Below are 22,765 nucleotides of genomic sequence, written 5' to 3' on the forward strand. Positions count from 1 at the left end.
AATTTAGATGCCACATGTGAAAAATGTCTAATAACCGTTTGAATGTTATAGTCCCTAGATAATTTGGGCCCATTTGACTAAAGAGAAAATTGTCCAAAAACTTGTATCTTCTCCACTATAGCATCTCTCGTCTCCTTGATTATGTGACAATACAGTGGCTATTGCTTAATTTAAAGCATATGGGAATAGGGCTGCAAGTCGGGTTGGGTTATGTCACGTTGAGGCCAACCCTAGTCCAACCTTAAGCTTAACCCAATTCGACTTTCAATCCGACTTATTCAATCTTAATCTTAACCCTAACTAAATTCCTTCAATCCTAATTCAATTGAACTCAATCCAAAGTCAATTTTGGGTTGGGTTGGGCTCGGGTTGGGCCCAATCCAACCTTCTTCCCATCCCTTAAAATCTTATAGAAATTCTTAATCTTAGATCTTAACTTAACTTTCATTACATATATTCATCCTATGTTTTATTAGTATTTATCTGTTGATGTTTTTATTGGTTCTTTAAGTACAAATTTCAGAAGAAAAAAAAATATTTGAAATGACTATACTTTATTATGATGACTTATAATAGATCTTTTATTGGCAGCAAGCTATATATGGGGGAAAACAATAGATAAGAGATAAAGAATAAAATATTTAAAAAACATAAAATATGTTATCAGGGTTTTAGTATTTTCAATTAGGATTAAGTGAATTAATTATTTTAAATGAAATAAATGATACTATGTGGTAGTGGTTATACAACTATCACGCATCTAAACAAATTAATGTATGATCATATATATATGATATGTACTATAGAGTCGGGTTGGGTCAAGTTAACCAAGGGGTCAATCCTAACCCAACCCAAAATAAAGTTGGATTTGTATATTTCAACCCTAACCCTAACTCAAACATCAACCCAACTCAACCCACCTTCGAGTTGGGTTAGGGTTGGGTTCGGGCTAACCCGATCCAAGTTGCGCCTTACATGGGAGGCCGGGAGCATATTCAAAATCAAAGTATATCAAGCATAAATGTTATATCGTGTGAGAGATCCTAGCATATCGAGATATAGAGATTTAGAAGGTAAATCATCAGAGAATGTGACCGACCTATTGGCTAAGCTACTAACACATAAAGTGATTAAAAAACATGTGAACAACATGGACATAAAGCTTATATCTAATGAGACTCAAGTGCATATGGGAGTTGTTAGATAATGTGCATGCCTCCAGCCCAAACTGATATGTAAATGATTTATTATGAATAAAAGTTCATTTATTTTATGTGTCATGTTTTATTTTGTTGAATTATTCCTTAGTACATATTAGTATCAAGTATAAAGTTGTTGGTTATTATAATATAAGACTATAATGATCACGACTAGTTGATATACTTTGGGAGTTTATCCTATAAGGTTATCATTTTCATGTTGTCCAATGTAGTAGAGCAATGGACCTCAATTACTCATGTTGTGACCTAAGGCGTGAGAGTATAGATGGCAATTTGACCCAACCTCGTGGGGCTCTGCTTTGGTTGGGACAGATTTTTTACCACTAATTGGGGTTTGATATGGGTTTTGGGGAAACTCAAAACTCTAGAGGATTGGGGATGGTATTTGTCGAACATGACCTCAAACCCAACCTGATTATATTATATTACAAAATATAATATAGTTCTAGGTAGGTTTAAAAAATTAAAATTAAAATAAATTTGTAAATATGTAAATAGGAATGACTAGGGCAAGGAGAGGCAAATCCAAGGATCCACATTCCTCGTAGTGATTGGGATTTCTAGCCCCGATGTTAGTTAGAGTAAAATGGGGTGAGGCATGCAAAGCCCAACCCCCACCCTACCCAATTGCCACCTTCCTATATAAGAGTGAGTGTTTGCAATAAACATTGAATTGGACTAAACTTGGTGTAATCTTGGACTTTTATAACAGGTGAAACAATAGCGTGCTGCTTTTGATCCCTTAATATTTGTATTAAATTAAGTATCAGTCTCGTCTATTTTTTACTTGCCAAATAGTGAGATCCTTTTGGAGTCAAATACTTTAGTATGTTGGGTTATTCAATGATGGTATGTCAATTGATTATTAATAGTATAGGATTTGCTACTATGTTAAAACATAGTGAATGTTCTATACAACTTACTATGATGGATACTTAAATAAGTCGATAGTGGAATTACATTAATCCTTCATAAATGACTTGTTAGAAATGGAAGTTTGACATCATATCATAAAGACTAAGAGGGGAAAATTCCTTTCACATATGTGGTATCGAGTGTTACTAGTAGAGAGATAAATTATAAGTAATCACATAATGGGCCGAACCAATTGGTCTTAGGCCTTTAGAATGGTAAATTTCCCAAGTACTTTCAGTGTTTTTAATTGGGCCAATCCATTAAAAATGATAACTGATATGGGTGAATTAGCCTAATGGGTTAGCTAGAGGAGCCATGCCCCCCCCCCCCTATAAATTTCCCCTCCCCTCAAGAAAGCTGAAAATTGTACAAAATTCAAAAGCTTCATTTGAGGCTTCTGGTCTTTTTGAGCTTATGAGATATTTCTTCATTCGAAAGAAAAAACCCCTTGTTTCACTCTCACATCCCACCACCAAGGAATTTGAACACATCGGCCTCCTAATCCGCACATTTGCATAAGCCAATGTGTAAGTGGGGTTCATAAGTGCTAAATACACATTTGAATGCATTAGTGGGTCCCACACATGACATTTCCAAGGTGTATTTCCATTTAAATGCTCAACACTTATTTGTTGTGCTATATGTGTTTCCAAATGGTCTTTGGGTCTTTTTGCTTTTAAGAAGATATATGAAAAAAAGTTGCAATCAAACTGTCTTTGGTCTTTGAATATCTACACATAAAAGCTCATCATTCTTTTAAGGTCTTGAGCTATTGGAAGATCTTCTTAAAAAGACTTGCCAAACACCACCTTAATTGGATGTTGTAAAAGTATTAGCTATTGGCCACCATTGAACCAATCTGCCAATGGAGATCATGACAATCAACCATTGAATCTTGCAGCTAGATTGCATACCTAGATTTATCACTTGCAAGGTTCCATTCTAAGCTCCGGAGTGCCTCATTGATTCAACCACCTATTTTGTTAAACAATTTTAGTTTAACATTTAGGCACCAAAGTTGTAAATCTTTTCTCTTGTAATTACATATATAAGACTGGCCAAGCTTGTAACTCATAATTGATTTTGGAGAAGAATACAACTTTTGCTAAAGTTTGTCTCGATCTCTTGCCTTTTTGTTGGACTTGTTATAGAGCCATGAAGATCAAACCCTTAGCACCCCTACATGTGCAAGACTAAGGCCACTACTATTGATGAATTTCAAAACAGAGAGGAAGTGTTTTCATACTACATTAGTCCTTAATTGTTGTAGTGTTAACTATCATTTAGTTCTTTGAGAGAGACTTACTCTGTTTAGAGACTATTTGCCACACCACAGACCAATCAACTAGATAGTCAAAACACATACATACACAAAGGGGGGCAACTAATGATTGATGACCTTATTGCTCCCCATTATTTGCTTTCTTTGTCACCAAATTCTTATTCTCCTCATCTTCCTTTTTCTTTTTTATCTTCTTCAACCATCGTGGGGAGATATCCTTGATGTGCAGTTAGACGCTATGTTCTTAGTGCCTTTTGCTTTTATTGAATCCTATATCATATTTATGTCATATTATGTTAATTTACATATATTTTTAGTTTTTTCCCACCGAGGAAGAATAAATTACATAATTCGTCGAAAAACCGAACCGATCGAAAAATGAGGTTAACCAATATAGAAAACTGACAATTAACCGAACCGACCAGTATACATATATTCTATATATTTTATATATATTTATAATTTTTTTATTATATATTTGTATATGTTTTTATAATATACATTGTAAAAATAAAAAAGATCGAAAAACTGATGAGCCAAACCAACGATTAACCGAACCGGTTAACCAACTAGCTTCGGTTCTGTTCTGGTTACTGATTTTCCAAAAAACAGTAATACTAGTTCAGTTCCAAAATATGCCCCACGGTTTGGTTAACCAAACCGTGAGCACCCCTAATTCACACATTGTACTTTTGGGGTAATAACCACCCATAATTTCATATGTGACAAAAGATCATCTTGAACTTTTAGATTCTAGCAATTTGCCCCACCATTGACATTCCACCAATTAACTTAAAAAAAGGATTTGCATGTTTAAACATTTCTAAAACCCCATAATGCCTTAACATTATTTTGTTAAGAATGTAAAACAAAATACAAAAACAAAAAATTGTAAATAATTTAACAAAGTGAAATAGAAAACATTGAAATTTGCAAAAAAAATAAGAAAGAAAAACATCAAAAAGAAAATTAACAAAGCACAAAAATATAGAAAATTAAATACAAAGAAAAAAAGAGAAAAGTACAAAGACAATGTATGTGTTTGGTAGAGCTTCCAAGTTTAGTAACTAAATGTTTGTACTTGATTTAACTTCAAAACCAACAAAAGTAATAATGTCAACTGTTTATGACAAGTAGGTGCCACTAGGTGCCATTAGGAGCCACATTAGCAGAGCAATGAATAAATGCCTAACGGTAGGTGTGCACATAAATCAAAACCAACTTTTGTGAGTATCTATCTATATATGTACGAATCACTATGATGGGCTAAATGCTGATTTGGTGATGACATGGTGGTGTTTTGATATAAACGCCTATCACGAAACAAAGCACATGCAAAATACATGAGAAAACAAAACTTTGAATAATCATTTTCATAATTTTATCTTTGAAGTCAAGATGCTATAATTTGAAAATTCAAGCAAACCTTTATGACTTTTTCATGAATGAAAGTTTGAGGGGTTAAGTGTCTTCCCCTAAAGTACAAGATGGTAAATGTAATTTACCCAAAAAATGGATAACGAGGGTCCTATCAATATCATCATGCGTGAAGGCTCAACCCTTTCAACCAAGGATAGTTGAGCCAAAAACTCATCAGTTGAGAACAAAATCCGAGTTTGTTTCTTGTATGTTTTTAAAAACACTAGTAAGTGTGCATTTGATAAATTTTTATGAGGACAACGATGATAATGAATAATATGTTTCCAAAATTTTTTATAACTGTTTTATATTTATATATTTATAAAAATTATTCTTATTTATTATATTTATTTATTTTTTTCTATAATATATATTAATTAATATAGAACTTAATGAAAAAATATGAATTAATGATCTAAATATAAGACTTAATGAAAGATAAAAGCGGAGTAATTCAAATTATATTTTTGTGCCCTCACAATCAGAGAGAAACTAAATTAAAAAATAAGGTATTAATTAGGGGTTATAACCGATGGAGGTAACTTTTCACTCTTTTAAGGCATATTTTTCAAAGAAATATCAGATAGGGGCACTAATATATGACGTATATTCACCGTATGACATACACATTGAATTTATATCATAGAAGACAAAATTATCCTCTCCGTTAAAAACCTCCTCCTCCTCTGGAATGTTCTTAGAAATTAGGAAATATACTTTGTTGTGTTCATTGATGAAGGTGGTAATCGCCGGTTGCTTTCTGATGGCTCCCCGCCATGGGTCTCTGCTGCAAATCAGAAGCTTCTTCAGTCACCCAGTGCAGCTTTACAAGCTGATGTTGTGGTGGCCGCAGATGGGTCAGGTAATTACAGGCGGTGGCTGCTGCTCCAAGGAGATGTTAGACAACCCAGAACTGAACCGACAACAGAGGGCTCACCAACGATCAAGCAAAGTCTCGAAATAGCAAACCCAACAGTACTGGAGATGGCATAGGAAGTAAGCCTTGTCTGCATCAAGGAATGGGGGAGACCAGTAAGAGACATCACCCACATCGTCTATGTCTCTTCCAGCGAAATCAGATTACCTGGAGGAGACCCCTACCTGGCGAGCGAGCTCGGCCTGCGCAGTGACGTCGGTCGTGTAATGCTATACTTTCTTGGCTGTTACGGCGCCGTTACCGGCCTTCACGTGGCCAAGGCTGATGTCACGAGCAACAAAAAGTGGGCAGGTTTTTACATCATGAGCGAGGCTGACGCCCAAAAATTCACCATCGGGAGCTTATTGAGAGGAAGCTCTTGGATTGCAGCTGCCGGAGTTAATTTATTAGCAACAAAAAGATGAACAGAGTTTCATACGAAGAATGAAGACTACAATAGGGTTTATTTTCAATTTTAGAGAGAGGATTAAGATTTCTTATAGTTTTTCATTTTTTTAGGAAGAAGAAGAATGGGGTTTCAAAAGCTTCAGTCGATTAACAGGAAGAGAAAGGCGGAGATATTTCTTTGGCTTTTCGATACATTTTGAAAAAAAAGGAAAAAGACAAAGAGGGGCAGTTTTGTTATAAAAAATACATCAAAGGCATTTCTCAATTCTCATACGGCGGATGCATCTCATGTTTGACTGCCCTTTTGTGATATTACCTTGCAAAAGATGCCTTGTCTATGATATTTTATAAAAGAACTATTTTTTATTGCTAATAGAGATCAAAAGTTATCTTTTTATGCTAGAATCCCTATTAATTATTAATTATTATAATATAAAATATGATTTAGTAAAAGTTAATGATACTTAATATAAGACTTCTTAATAAGAAGGATGATGAGTGTACAAATAATTGCTTAAATTAAAAGATTAAAATATTTTAATCAAACAAAAGTTTCATTTTCTCATGCACTACGCTATACGCGCCCCCCCATACGGGAGATGTTTCCAATACACTTTGAGGCGCCAACTGTGATATGTTTCCAACAGACGCTGAGATGTGTAATTAGGGCGCGCTCTGTGGGGGCACAGACGTGAATTCTTTTAATTTGCCATCTCGCATAATTTACCGATCCACGTCATCACGTCATGTCCGAGAAACCGAGTAGGTAGGCCGTGTAGTAAAGAATTTTATCAGATTGCGTTTTTTGAAAGAAATCGTGGTTTGAGAGTAGCACCGCAGAGGTAAAGGACAAGAGACCCAAGTCACGACTGAGAGTGGTATTAACTTTTAACTTTATTCCTTCCAGCCCCTAACCCATACCCATCCGACCCTTTTCATTCTCTCTCTCCTTTTTGGGCTTCCTCAACAGATCCTTATTTCTTCTCCAAAACCACCCTGAGTTGATCAGATCTCAAAGCAGTTGCCTAGGAGAATTGTCTATCATCAATGACGATTGGCTCAGGTGGATCGAGTGTCGTCGGTGAGGTTCCAACTCACGATTGGATTGTTGAAGCAAACTCTATTTTACTTTATTTGTTATGTTTTTTTATCAAAATCTGGTTATGGGTTTCACCTTAATTTCAGATTTCATTTGCATACGCTTTAGAAATCTTAATGGGTCTCTGCAAAAGTGTTTGATTTCATCTTTTGCTTTCATTTTTGCTGGTCTTGCATTCGTATTCGTTCTGATGCATATGCCTTTAAAGGGTTTCTTAATGGCGAATCCTCTAGTTGTTTGTATGGGTTTGACTGGTACTGGTACTGGCAACGTATTTTTGAGCAACTTTGCTCATAGGTTCTGATGCACAATCTCAGTGTTTTTTTTTTTTTTTTCTAAATTTTAATTTATGTCTGTTTCTTCAGCTGATTTTCATATTCTCGCTCTCCTTCCTTAATGTGGAGATCAGGATTTGATGTTGTTAGACAACCTCTACTCTCTTGGTCTATGTTATCTTAAGCATGTAGACATTCGCCAGAAAAAAAGTAAATCGAGCAAACGGAAGGAAGGAACCGATCATTGTAGTCAATTAATGTATCACTTTTATCTACCTAGAAAATTGCTACTTATCAGAGTGGTTGCTATTGATTACCATTTTATTACCGGCTCCTCTATACACTGAATTGAGAGACCTAATAAGAGAAATGTTTGTTCTTCATTTAATGAAATGTTGATTTTTTTTTTCTCTAGTTCCTTTTTTTTTGTGTCACTTGCACCATTCTTTGTGATTTAATCTTTTTACTGGATTTGCTTTTTTTTTTCCTTTTTTGTTTTTTTTTCTTGCACCCGGTTATATGTACTTCTCACTTGGAATAAGTAACACGGTCTTTGAAGATTTCTTATAGCATTACAAGTTCAATTATTTATTCTGTTGCAAACGGCAATTTGTGCAATGTCCTTGTTATGTTTATCAGTGACATTCATTACTTGGAAGTTAGTGCACCTATACAGCTTTGTGGTGGAACCATGCTTATCAGTGACATTCTGTTGCATACGGCAATTATTTATTCTTTGAAGATTTCTCTCTTCGTTTGATGTCCATCTTGTATATCATCCTTTTGTAGTTAGTCATAGCATGCCATGAAACAAAAGGAGAATACAGTCTTTGTTCACTAATCTGGAGGAGGATCTCTTGTTCATTGATGTTGGAAAGGTAATTGATGTTTTTTAGAGAATAGGAAGGAGTTATGATGCTTTGGTAATTTAGCGAAAGAAGGCAAGAGTTTGGGTTTTACACGTTGAGGTTGAAATTCAGAAGTTGGGTTTTTAGTTAAATGAGGTTAATTGGGTTATATTTAAAGAAAGGTAAGTATTCTAATAAGGCTGTAAAGGATCTATGACATGGCGACAGACAAAGAATAGTGGAGGCTTGTGATTTTAAAGGCTGCATGTTTCCTAGGATAACCGTTTTATTTTGTTTTCATATAAAGATGTTCTTAAATTATCAAAAAAGAAAAAGAGATGTTGTTCCTAGGATTGCCTGCTTTCAGAATTTTATCATTGGAGATGGGGCAGATTCCTAATTCCCAACTGGTGATGAGATGAGATGGATGATGGAAGTATTAGAAGGCCCATGAAGTTTCAGATATTAAATTAGAAAAGCTATATCTCTGGCTTCAAGACTGGCTGTTACTTGGTTCCCAGATCTTTTAATTCTGTGGCAGATACTTTGGTGATGTTAAGGGTTACTTGTCAGTTGTGAACTAATATATGATGGTTTTACTGTAATGAGAGATGGGACAGACAGTCGACCGTTGCTTCTGGATTGATTAAAGAGGCTTCCTTTGGAAACCGGGGGAAAGTAATAAGGATCATCTGGTGAAGTGGGAAGTGGTATGCAGGAGTAAAGAAGAGGGAGGTCTAGGAATAGGGAATTTGATGCAAAAGAATGACTTTGTTGGGAAAATGGCTATGGAGATGGCTATTAGAGAGAGAAAGATTGTGGGTTGAAGTGATAGGAAGTATTCATGGCCACTCGGAGAGCGGACGGGATGCTGGGTCTCTCGGCGGACAACTTTGGCAGCACCTTGGAAGGCAATTCACAGTGCCCTCCTTCAACTCAACAATTTTCTCAGGTATAATGTGTGTACTGGTAACTCAATTCTCTTTTAGGAAGATATTTGGGTTGAAGAGGCTCCTTTGAAGGACCTCTTTCCGTCTTTATACACTATCTCCCGATACAAGAAAGAGCCTGTTTCTTCTTTTTTCTCCTCATTGGATTCTCTGTTGACTCCAGTTTGGGTTCCGATGAGGTCTAAGGGATGAGGAGATTGCGAGTCTTACTTGCCTTGTGAGTATCCTTGAAAAAGTTTGTTTGAACCCCATGGAATCATATAAAAGGTTTTGGACTCTTGTGCCCTCAGGTAGTTTTTCTTGTGCCTCATTCTTCAAAGCCCTTTGTCGTCCAGTGTCTGCTCCTCCTTTCCCTTTTAAGGAGGTTTGCTGCAAACCCATTCCCCCTAAGGACTTGGCTTTCTGTTGGGAAGTGTTTTATGGGAAAGTAAACACCTTGGATAATCTACAAAGGAGAAGACTCTATCTCTGCATTTCACCCAATTGGTGTACCCTTTGCAGATCCCATGGTGAGGACTGCAACCATTTGCTAATTTCCTGTACTGTTACAGTAGATTTGTGGGATTGGCTCTTCTTGATTTTTGGATGCAGGTGGAATAGGCCATCGAAGAGAACGAATAATGTGGAGGGTTGCAAGAGCAGCACTGCTTTGGACAGTGTGGGAAGAAAGGAATGCCAGAATATTCCAAGAGAAGGTGCGAAGCCAACAAGATCTGAAGGACTGTATCCTGTATAGGGCTATAGTGTCGCTAAAATCTTTGGAGTTATTTCAACAATTTTCTTTTAATGACCTGTGGAGGCATTGGGTAGAAGTGGCAAGCAGTTCCTCATTGAAGACAAAGATGCACATGAGCTGGCCCCCACCTGAAGGCTTCCTGAAATTAAATTTTGATGGGAGTAGCCTGGGCAACCCAGGTCCTTCTGGGATGGGAGGGGTTATAAGGAATGAACGTGGTTCTGTGGCTCTTCTTTTTTCAGATCCTTTAGGTGAGGGGGACTCCACGAGGGCAGAACTTTTAGCTGCACTACAAGGGGTACAGTTTGCTGTACAGATAAGAGCGGAGCAGCTATTAATAGAAGGTGATTCTAAGGTGGTTGTGGGGTGGTTACAGAATCCAGAGACTGTAGTTTGGGGCTTTAGAAATGAACTTAAAAGATTCAAATGCTTGATGAGAAACTTGTATGTTAGAATACAATGGGTGGGGAGATCTGCTAATGCTATGGTTGACTGTTTAGCCAAGCAAGGGGCAACGAGGGAACATTTGTATTGGGCTCAGGTGTAATCTTTTTGTTTTAAGTGTTTGAAGGGTTGGAGAGGTCACAGCTTGTGCCTCTCCAAGTGTCTCCTGTAAAAGTTGCTTCAATTTCTTTCTCTAATAAATTCTTCATTTATAAAAAAAAGAGGCCTTATAGGTGTCCTACTGACTGGTCATGGAGTGAACAAAAGCTCAATTGATGTATTACTATATTTCTTTCACAATCAAAATTCTAATATTTTCTGATAGGTAATAAATTTCTGATATTTTACCAGTAAAAACTTAAAATGGAGATTTCTTGATAATTTCAAATCACAAGAAAATAAACTTGTTTTTTAATGTTAGGGGGTATAAATGTAAGTAATTTTATCATAAGGAGGTGATGCAAATATGCATTTGGAGGTGTGTAAGTATAACATTATAACCTTGAAAACATTCCAAAGGGTTCCCTTCATTCAAAACCCATTGGAATCTTGGGTTTTTTTCTTCATATACTAATAAGATTTAGATTTTTGTTGTTGCTCAATATATATAATTTTCAAAACAAAAGGGTTACAATTGTAAAATGAATCCTTAATATCTCGTGGGGCATGTTACACAAAGACCAGAATTTGGTTATCATCCTCCTCTCTTTCTCTCCTTCTTGCAAATATACTCTTTAAGGGAGAAGTAAGAAACTCATAAGATGGGTCTCTTCCTCTCTTTGTTGACTAAGCTTGTGGTAGAGAGATGAGCTTCGCTTCTTCATTTAGTTACATTCTTCATGGCATAGTTGTTGAGGTGTATAAGTAATTCTAGGTGACAGTGGAGCTCCTAAGATCCTAAGTGATAGAACTTTACAAGGAAAAAAATATTTTTTAGGTCAGCTCCCTAGTTTTATACATCGCATGCATATAAATTGAAAAAAATAGCAATGCTCTAGAATCATGTAAATGGTATTCAGTCTGCAAGAAAGAAGGGAAAAGAGAGAATAATAGGGGATAGAAAAGAATCATGTGATGCAACAGACTGTTCTGCTCCTAATTAGTATGGGAAAGATGCATTAAGATAGGGATAAATTTGTGACTTATAAAAATGAAGTTAAGTAAAATGACACTAATACCCATGTTTACATGCATCTCAATAGTCCCCCTTAAGCTGGATCATGGATGTCATACAACCCCAACTTCTTACAAATATGAATCACCTGTCTCCATTAAAACTCTTAGTAAGCAAATTTGTCCACTGGTTTTTTGACTGCACAAATGTAGTAGAAACAATTTTATCCAGTAGTTTCTCTTGAACAAAGTGACAATTAACTTCTATAAACTTTGTCCTTTCATAGAATATTGGGTTGGAAGCAATACGAACGGTCACCTGATTGTCACAATATAGCCCCATTGGAGTTAGAACACAGTATCCGAGTTCTTCAAGATGTTGAAGCTACACCCAATACTTAGCTTTTGCACTGTGCCACCATCTTACTCTTCCATGTGACAGGATTGCCACCAAAAATGTGTAATGCCCAATAGTTGATCTCTTGTCACCAATAGGACTAGCCTAGTTGGCATTAATGTATCCCTTAGCCTCCAAATGATAATTTGTTCTCTATGACAAACCATGGCCAAGAGTTCCCTTTAAATATATGACTATTCTAATCACAACCTCCTAATATGGGATTTGAAGGATTCTGCATAATCTGACTTACAACACTTACGACAAATGAAATGTTGGTCTTGTGATAGTTAAATAATTTAACCTGCCTACTAGTTTTTTGTCTCTTCTTGGATATCATATAACTCCCCTAGATTACACACTTATGTTGGGATCCATGGGATCTCTATACTCAAGGTTAAACATCCAACAACCTAGTCTCATCAAGAATATCAAGCATGTACTTTCTCTAACATAGATTGATGCCATGCTTGGAAGGAGCCACCTCAATGCCCAGAAAATATTGCAATGCCAAGGTCTTTAGTTTGAAAATGTTATTGTAAAACTGTTTAAATCTTTCAATTCCTTGACAATCACTTCCAATGATGACAATATCATCAATATAAACCACTACTATTATTTTGCTAGTTGTTGTATCACGACCAAATACAGGGTGATCCACTTTGCACTGCTTCAAGCCAATTTGTTTCTCCATTTCACTAAATGGACCAACCAAGCCTTGGGTGATTGCTTAAGACCATATATTGCCTTTTGTAGTCAACACACCTTATGCTTCTCCCCACGAGCAACAAACCCAGGTGGTTGCTCCATTAAACTTCTAACTCCAAGTAACCATGTAGAAAATTATTTTTAATATCAAGATGAAACAATGATTGGTGAGAGTTAGCCACTAGAGAAATAACAATCATCATAGAAGCAATTTTTGCCATTGGGAAGAATGTTTCAAAATAATCTACACCATATGTTTGAGTATAACCCTTAGTATCAAGGCAAGCCTTGCAATCAATGTTTTAAGACCTTGACCAGATCAGATGGTCGAACAGTTAGATTTGGGAATTGGAGACCATTCTGATTTTTTAGAACCCTGGGTTTCAAAATTTTGGAAAATTGGTAGAACTAGTTAAAACATAGCAGAACTATTGAAAACCGGTCGGGTTTTGATGATTCAACTGGTTTTAATGACCTACCTGGGTCGGTTTTGATTGGGTGGGGGACGTGACAGTGAAAGAACAATCCCTTCCTTGTTTGACTTATCTAATTGAGCTTGTGTCTTCTTTTCTAGTTCCTCTGAATTCTAGGCCAAAATTTGATTAGGATTTGGGCTTAAGGAGGGGAATTAGAGACTTTGAATTAAACAATATCCTGACCCTTTTACAAATTTTGGAAGGGATTTTCTTTGACCAGTCTAATGTGGATAGTCGTATTTGGATACTTTTTCCCTCAGAGTCTTTTACTTGTGCCTCCTGTTTTGAGGGTCTAGTTCAACCCTTCATTATTCTTGGGCAACCTTTTCCTATTAAGGAAGTTTGGGGTAAACCTATTCCACCCAGGATTTTGACTTTTTATTGGGAGGTTTTTTTGGAAAGGTTCAACTCTTGTGAACTACTTAAAAGAAAAAGGCCTAATTGGTGCTTATCCCCACACTGGTGCATTCTTTGTAAGTCTAGTGGTGAGACATGCTATCAGTTATTAATCTCTTGCCCTTTTGTTTTGTATATTTGGGATTGGTTTCTCTCTTTTTGGTTGTGGGTGGACTCCCCTGTTGGATATACAAATTTTGTTTGCTTCTTTTATTAGGTGGCCAAAGAAGAGGAGCTGGATATTTTGATGGTGTACTAGAGCAATTGTATGCTGGACAATTTGGGAAGAAGGGAATTTGAGGATTTTTTTTCCTGAAAAAAGAGAGAAGTAGAGAAGCTTTAATTGAAGTCCATGTTGTAGTGGATAAAATCTTTGGAGCTGTTTGAAGGTATATCTATAGATGCATTGCTTGGAAATTGGAAGGAAGTGGCTGGTTTAGCTCCATTTAAGGCTGAAACTAAGCCTCTTTGGCCTCCATCAGTGGAAGGTTTCATTAAGCTGAATTTTGATGGAAGTAGTGAGGATAATCCTGGTCCTTCAGGTATTGGAGGTGCATTCAGAAATGAAGAAGGAAAAGTTGTTGCTTTTTCTTATGGCCAATAGGTATAGGTGATTCACTCAAAGCAGAGATTATGGCTGTTTTGGAAGGAGTACAAAGGACAAAGGAGCTAAATATTGGGAAGCTAGTAGTTGAGAGTGATTCCAAGCTGGTGATAATTGGCTGCAACAAGAGGAAATGGTTTCTAGAGTTATATTAACGTAAAAAGAAAACTTAGATGGATGACACTAGTGCTTTCAACCCGCCATTGATCCTGTTGATTGAACTGTTCAAACTATCACTAGCCAAGATTCTTGTTCCGGTTTTAGTAAAACCTAGATAATGGTCAAAACTGTTGACTTGGTAAAAAATTGTCCAACTTGTATGGTTGGACCATTGATCTGTTCAACACTTCGACCTAGTGGTCGGGTCATGGGTTGTACTCTAAATGTGTATGCAAACTTCGGGAAGCCATAATTTTGTGCTCTGATGTCCAATTGGGGTGACCTTTTTTCTTTTTTGACTTAGGGCAACTTTTCAAGATTTGTGCATCCCAAGGAGCCGTGGGTGCCTTGCCCTGCTATTTTCGCCAAAAAAACCCTTTTTTGGCCTCAAATCACAGTTTTTAATATTTTTTACAAATAAAAAAAAATAAAAACTGAATTAATAAGCATAAATTAAATATAAAATAATACATATATTACATGTAGAACTGGTAACCTGCGACATAGATGTATGTATTTACATATTGCTGATGTGGTATGGTCTGACCCATTTGACCCAGACACTCAGATAGTCGAACTGGTGATCTGCAACCCGGAGGCAAAAATGGTTCAACCTCCGGGTTGGTTTTTAAAACATTGACCGACAGAGAATATGGAAGTGAGGCTTCGATGGGTAAAATGAAGTGCCAATTCCTTTGCTGATCTACTTACTAAACAAGGGGTGGGAAGTGGTACCTTGTTTTGGGCTTTGTTGTAAGTTGGTTTTTGGTCGCTTGGGATAAGAGAGCTTATCCTGCCCTTTATCTTGTTTCCTGTTGTATCTTCTTTCCTTTTAATCATTAATGAATTGGTTCAGTTATTGATAAAAAAACTGAGAGAAATACAAAACTTTTAAATGTCTTTGGAGATTTCCTTCTAAGCGTCTTTTTTTCTTTTGTGCATTCTATAATCAAAAGGGAAGACAACCAATGTGTAGAGCTATACATAGATCCCCTTGGAAATCTGTACATGCAATCTGAACTGAATCGTTGAACTTATTAGACTTGATCCTGTAATTGGTTTAATGTAAAATTTTGAGAAGACAACCTAGTTGGATGATAGACCAATCTACCTACTTTTCCTAGACTTTATACTTTGTCCTTCCATTAAAAAAAACAAAAATTGATGGTGACCTTATGACCTTCTTTCCTTAAGGGTTATCATGGGATTTTGGTTTTAGGAGAGGGCTGGGAGATGTGGAAAGTGAAATGCAAGAATATTTTGGGTGAACAAAATACAAGAGTACTTGATATTAAAAGTCAAGGTGAAGAACATTCATTAAAATATTATCATATTATGGTGAGAACAATTCATAGGGTGCTGACCTGTAAAGGATTTAAAGGTTTATGCTTCGCTAATGTGTCAATAGAGATTAGAGGTGCAATTTGGACAGGCCTAATCCAAACCTGAATTGACCTAGCTTGCAATTGTACATGGGTTGGGCCTGGATTTTTGGTCCTCAGGCTGGGCCTGGGCTAAAAAATTGTAGTTTTTTTAATTTCTTGTGCTGGGCTCCGGTCTATCCCTTAGGTAACCTGAATCCGACTTGACCTTATCCCAACCCAAGCCCAAGTATATATGCATATATAGAGACATACTTGTATGCATGTTGGTTTTTAGTGTGGGCTGATTGACCAACCTGAGTCCAGCCTAGGACCAAGCCCAACCCGAATGCATCAAATTTTAGTGCATGCAGGCTGGGCTTGGGTTTGATAATACGGGTACGGGTAGGGTATGGTATTAGGCTAAACCCAACCCTTCCCCATCCACATATTGTTGAAAGACATTTGAAATTATGTATTAGGTGTTGAATTTTACAATATTTTGAATTATATGTGAAGGATAATTGATAGTTTACATGTTTATTACATGCTTAGTCAAATAATTGGAAATTTTGATGTTTGTTCATGTAACTTGTTTATTGCTTATATAACTGGAAATAATAGGAAATTAGATACGGGTTCTGGACCCAACCCACCTACCCTGCTTGCCCCATCCTCAAATGCAGGGAGGGTAGGGTCGGATAGGGTTTTGCATTTTCATGTGTGGGGAGGGTATAGGTTGGGAGTTTGGGAATTGGGAACATAAGGAATAGGAACTTGGCATTACTAGGGAAATGGTTATGGAGATTCTCAATGGAGAAGGACAAACTTTGGGTGAAGATAGTGGGTAGTATTCATGGGGTTGCAGACAATGGTTGGGATTCTGGCAAGGACTACAAGAGCATCTCCCCAGAAAGCTATTCAAGCTATTCTGCCTTTGTTCTCTCCATGGATTAGGTATGACTTGCACTCAGGCAATTTATTTAATTTTTGGGAACATGTTTGGATTGGGGATTCTCCTTTAAAAGACCAATTCCCAAACCTTTTTGCTCTTTCCACTTTTAAAAATGAGTCGGTTTCCTCATTCCTTGTTCCTTCTAATTTTGCTTATGGGGTCTGGAACTTGGGCTTGCGAAGAGATATCAGAGACACAAAGCTTAATTGTATTTTATTCTTGTTATCCATTCTTGAAGGGGTTTTCCTAGGGCCAACAAAGGCAGACAGTAGAATTTGGACACTCACTCCCTCGGGTTCTTTCACTTGTGCCTCTTTTTTTAAAGCTCTAACACAACCTTCCTCCTCTGGCTTGTCATTCCCTGTTAAAGAGGTGTGGTGTTAACCTATACCTCCTAAGGTTAGGAGTTTCTGTTGGGAAGCCTTTCTGGAAAGAGTTAACACAACAGATTTACTTCAAAGAAAAAAACCTAATAATAGTTGTTTCTGTCCTCACTGGTGTGTTCTCTGTAAAGCTGATGGTGAGTTTGGATACTACTTACTAATTTCTTGTTGGTTTACTAAAGTCATTTGGGAATGGTGCACTTCTCTGTTTGGGTGCAGGTGGAACCCCCCTTCGAATGTGCAAAGCTTATTCAATTCTATGCCGAATTGGCCAACAAAAAGGGCCAAGATTATGTGGAGGTGTATGAGGGCAGCAGTTTGTTGGACTATTTGGGAGGAGAGAAATTCACGGATCTTCTCAGATAAGGAGAGAAGTCTGGAAGTAATATTGGAGGTCATCCATATTAAGGTTTTACACTGGCTGAAAACCTTGGCTTTGTTTGCAGAATTCTCAGTTAATGAGTTGCAAAGAAAATGGAAGGAGATAGCAGAATTTGCTCCAATAAAGAAGGCCCCAAACTCTTGTTGGCTCCCTCCACCTCATGGCTTTACTAAGCTGAATTTTGATGGCAGCAGCATGGGTAATCGAGGGCCATCTAGAATATGGGGAGTAATAAGAGATGAATAGGGGAATATGTTAGTAATGTTTTCTGGACCAATCGGGGTGGGAGATTCCTTGAGGGCTGAGATACTTGCAGCTCTTGAAGGGTACAAAGGATCAAGGATATGCAAATTAACAAGCTGATCATAGAAGGAGATTCTGAAGTGGTGGTAAACTGGCTAAAAGAGGATAACTCTAGACTTTGGAATTACAGCAATGAAAAGAGGAAATTTAAATGGCTGACTAAGGACATGGAAATTCAATACAAATGGGTAAAAAGAAGTGCCAACTCATTGGCAGAGAGTCTAGCTAGATAAGAGGTGAACAGAAATACTATATTTTGGGCTGTATTGTAATTGTTTTTTGGTGTTCAATGGTTGTTCTCGGGGGCTAAGATTGTTTAGCTCCCTTGCTCAGTAACTTTTCATAATATTAATACAATTCACGGTTATTGACAAAAAAAAAAAGAGGGTATAGGTTGGGAGGTCTAGAGAGGCATGTAGGGTCTAGAATTTACAGAACCCTCCTCAAACCTGCCCCATTGTCATCGCTAATTTTGATTAGGCTGCATTTGGCATTCCTTATTGTAAGGACTTATCTCCTTTTTGCTGTTAAAATGCCCCTATGAACAAATGCAGTCTTAGATTGAGAATCATCTTTTGTAGAAATCCACCCAAACTTAGCAACCCAATAGAATGGAATAGCAGAACAGTATTCATATAGTAGACAGCATATATAGTTGGGATAAGGCTTAGATGACGACGATGATGACTTTCTTCTGTAGAGCAGCATTCTATACCCCAAAAATTCCGTGTAACCATTTCCTCAATGCTGTTTTATTAAACCATCTAATTCTTCTAAAGCCCAAATCCTCCACTTTTATTAGGACAATACACTAAATTCCATCTAGCCAAAACTGGATTCCCCTTCTTCCACCCCATCCCAAAGATAATCCCTTTGGCTCAGTTTGGAAGGAGTACGAATGCAAATATGTACAGCGTAAATACATACAAAATATAAGGTTTTGCACTCTACATATTTGCATTTGTACTCCTTCCTAACTCAGCCTTTGTGTCTTTCATATCTACTTAGCTACTTCTGCTTGAATCTAGAGTGTAAACAAATAATAATTTGGCATACTCACATGAGCACTCTTGATGAGTGTATTTGGCCTCACAAAGAAAGGTTCATATTGCCAATTATAAGGGGCATCGTGAAAAATAGCTGCAATGGTGCAAAATTCCTGCACAAGTTGCATCTGCCACAGGGTATCTATGCTGCAGACCACAGATGTCTGGTGTGTGTACACTTGGTGTGGATGCTCTAGTAAGCATTGGACATATCATATAATTTGCCTGTAGGAATTGAGGCATCTTCTGACTCCTATGTTTTCTATTACTGATAATAAAACTTCTGATCCTTATATGGCTGTGCAGTCCCACGAAACTTCAGATTGCTGGAGGAACTTGAACGTGGAGAAAAGGGTATTGGAGATGGTACAGTAAGCTATGGAATGGATGATGGAGATGATATTTATATGCGCTCTTGGACGGGTACTATAATTGGTCCACACAATGTATGCCTCTCCCCTTCTTTAATATCTTGTTACTAAACCCTCAAATATTCCTAGTGGGCTAGCACATTGATGTTACTAATTATATTGCCATTCAGTTTCTGTCATTCTATATATTTTGCTTTTCATACAGTAATTATCTTAAAATTTTGATGTACTGAACTTCTAGTCTCATTCTTTATTCTACTGCCCCTGCAACTTCTTGCCTTCTTGCTGTGCAAACAAGTTATTCTTAAAGCATCTGTTATGTGTTGCCTGTCTTCTTATTTTTGTTCTGCTTCAATGGAATTTTTGGGAATAGCCTCAGAATCAATTTACACTAGTGGCTTGGTGAGAAGCTTTGATGTTGATCTTGTTGTTGACACCCTCAAGTGAATAACAATTATCTTTGAGAACTCTGTACCCCCTCTTCCCCAATGGGATGAGGCACGAACTGAATTGTAGGTAGATGATGTCCTTAAGAGGAGCCTCTGAATCAAATGCACTAGTGGTTTGGTGAGAGACTTCGATGTTGATTTTGTTGATGACACCCATAGGTGTTAATAGTCTTTGAGAACCATGTACCCCCTGTTTCCCAATGGAACTCGGTACCAACTGAATGGTAAGTAGATGATATTTTTAAGAGGTATGACCAAAGAACTTAAATTACTCTGGAGGGTAAGACATTGCTTCTTTATTTTGTGAAGCAAGGGAAGCACACGGAATTTAACTAATCATGTGATTCAAGAAGCTGAACCCTCTAGTTTTACTCCTTGAAGGATAGACAGGGATATGGCAAATCCTTCACATGTACCATACACTCATATTATCCATAGTCAATGTGGACATTCTGGAATTTTTCTTTAATGAAGCAGAATGCTAAAAACTAAATTAATGAATGTTAATGTACACTGATTCAATTGATTGCTTGACATTGTCTGTTGATTAAAATGTTGCCTTACAAAAGTAATTGAATGTTTAAGCCTGAGTCTGAGTTTTAAGCTATTGGCTAAAATGTTGCCTTACAATCTCATTATTTGCATTGCAGTCTGTGCATGAAGGTCGTATTTATCAGTTGAAGCTGTTTTGTGACAAAGATTATCCGGACAAGCCTCCAAGTGTTCGTTTCCATTCAAGGATCAACATGACTTGTGTAAACCATGAGACCGGAGTGGTAACATTTTAATAATCTATTTATCTAATGGTTGTGGTTGTAGTGCTTAATCTAACTAATGGCATAGGCATAGCTTTGTATTTTAACATGTTGATGTTCCTGAATTCTTCTTACTGATCCATGTATTCCCCTTCAATGGATAAGAACTGTTAATCACTTGATCCAAAAAATCATGCACCAAGTTCAGGATCACCATACTGTTATTTGATATTATCACTCTAGAGTAAGGAATTCACCTCATTTATTGCATGCAATTTTTGGATCCAGGTTCATGGAGAACTCATGGATGTGAATTGTGAATCCGTATGGGCAATTTATATGATGTTATACAAATTTGAAGTTGAAAAATGACATATTTAGACATTTTTACATATTGAGGTGACAACTTCAGATATTTCTGCAAAAGATGGACTTCAAGAAAATCTGAACTTGTGTTACCAAAAGGAATATGATTGAACTATATACCGTGCAAATTTTGATATTCCAGGTAGAGGCAAAGAAATTTGGGATGCTGGCAAATTGGCAGCGGGAGTACACTATGGAAGACATACTGACACAGCTGAAGAAGGAGATGGCAGCCCCCCACAACCGGAAGCTGGTTCAGCCTCCTGAAGGTATCTACTTCTAGTTGAAGATGGATAGTATAGACTGAATCTCGGATATACCAATACATAGTTTGTAATGCCGTGTCGGTCCTATGAAAGTTTGGGCCCAGGAAAACCTTACAGCTTTCATTGTTCACTCCAGTGCTTTTCTCTTCCTTTGTCAAACTTGTGCTCCAAGGATGCTATCTACTGAATGGTACTGAATTGTGTGTCATATTGAATGCACTTTTAAACTAAGTTCCGGCAAGTTTCTTCAGTGTCCATTTGAAGTTGCATAGGCAAATCTTAATTGGGATTTGAGAATGTTTGTGTTCTTTTCTTTTGCTGGATCCTGGATGTGAGGGCAAAGCAAAATATTTGCTGACTGAAAAATCTTATACTGGCGGATGCGTAGGGAAATGATTTAAGTGCATTGAAAATTCACTGCTCATCCCATGGCTTGTGTGGCTTAGATTCGTTATTTGGCAATCGTCTTAGTATTGTTGTTGTTAAAAGTACGAAGTTTAATTTGTTTTCACCTTTGCTCTTTATGTGAACTGATGATAGAAGAAGCCCCTTCAATAATTAAAGAAGTGATTCAACAAGCACGAAGACTTTGCTATTGAAGCTTATCAACCATCTTAGTGGAATCTATCCAAAATTATATATCCCTTTTATCGGCAGGACCCCCCTCAGTTTCCAATTCAAATGCATGTCATCCAGAGGATCCATGGATCACTGGTTGTGTGGATAGTGAGCTCCATTCTTTTGTATGCAGCAGCAGTACATCCGGTTGGCAGCCATGGGATTGGGGCTCTCCACGTTCTTACTGGACGCCACTCTAACGAATCAGTCCCTTGGTAACCGGCCAGGGTCGGCTATGTGGCCACTGGCCATCAATATGAAGTGGTGGCAATTAGTTTTAAGTTTAATTACTATTAATTTAAAATCCCTTAATGCATTTAAAAATAACATGAATTAATATAATTAGGAATGTCACAATGCTTCTTGGGATTAGGTTGATGGTCAACCAAAGTCAACTCAAGCTTAATCTCAAATTTACCAACCCAGCCACAACCTAAGCTTAACCCAACATCTTGAGTTGGGTTTGGGCGTGCTTAGTTTTGTAGCCCAATTTCTAGATAGAATACATTGATGATTTATAGATTTGTATATCATAAACTGTTGGGCAGGCTTAGATTGGGTTGGGTTGGGCTCGGGCTACTTGATACCTCAATCTAAGCGCAACCCAAGTTTAGGTTAGGCCTGAGTATTTTGGCCCAAGCCAGCTTAATGTTTGAAAACGCAAGCCCAACTTATGCAAAAGCTTCAATTGAGCCGTTTCAGGCCTATCCAAGTTGCATCACTAGCTCTTTTTGTCTTAAATTCTTTTACCAGACCTGTGTATTCCACGAGTACCCTCTTGTAATATTAAAGGGTTCTTTGTTTTTTTTTTGTAATTTTTATTATATATTTATGTATTAAGGATAAATTTGATATATAATATATAAGATGGTTTTGCTTGTATAAAACTATAAATAATTAATTACTATCTTACTGGTTGTAACGGTGACTTCAGTGATAGTTGATACCATTGCCAATTTCAAAGAAATAGGCACCATGTCAAAGCCACATCAGCAATTCAAAATCGATGATGAATTTGCTGTTTGGTTGGTCAATTTCTGAGAAATCGGCAAATCACTCAGAAAACGATTATTGAAATCGAGCCTAAAAAGGGAAATCACCATTTTCAATGACTCTTCGTTTTAGGCTGATTCTGATTTTTTTTT

The 22,765-nt window shown here is 37.1% G+C and overlaps 1 protein-coding gene across 2 annotated transcripts; it reads left to right on the forward strand.

The window, feature by feature from the left end:
- Window positions 1–6,972: 6,972 nt before the first annotated feature.
- Window positions 6,973–21,257, forward strand: LOC104589713 (ubiquitin-conjugating enzyme E2 variant 1C). Of its 2 annotated transcripts, none has more exons than XM_010248124.3 (4): window positions 6,973–7,241; window positions 19,102–19,241; window positions 20,266–20,391; window positions 20,879–21,257. In XM_010248124.3, exons 1-4 carry the CDS (start codon window positions 7,208–7,210, stop codon window positions 21,017–21,019), a joined length of 441 nt encoding a protein of 146 aa, XP_010246426.1. In that variant the 5' UTR covers window positions 6,973–7,207; the 3' UTR covers window positions 21,020–21,257. The 2 variants fall into 2 exon arrangements, with proteins under 2 accessions (XP_010246426.1, XP_088745757.1); XM_088889631.1 differs by lacking the exon at window positions 20,879–21,257 and adding an exon at window positions 20,659–20,814 and having other exon boundaries at window positions 7,070–7,241.
- The last annotated feature ends 1,508 nt before the right edge of the window (window positions 21,258–22,765 follow it).

The sequence above is a fragment of the Nelumbo nucifera genome, chromosome 6 (genome assembly GCF_055504915.1).
Source record: "Nelumbo nucifera cultivar China Antique chromosome 6, China Antique-T2T, whole genome shotgun sequence".
In the NCBI taxonomy this organism is placed as follows: domain Eukaryota; kingdom Viridiplantae; phylum Streptophyta; class Magnoliopsida; order Proteales; family Nelumbonaceae; genus Nelumbo; species Nelumbo nucifera.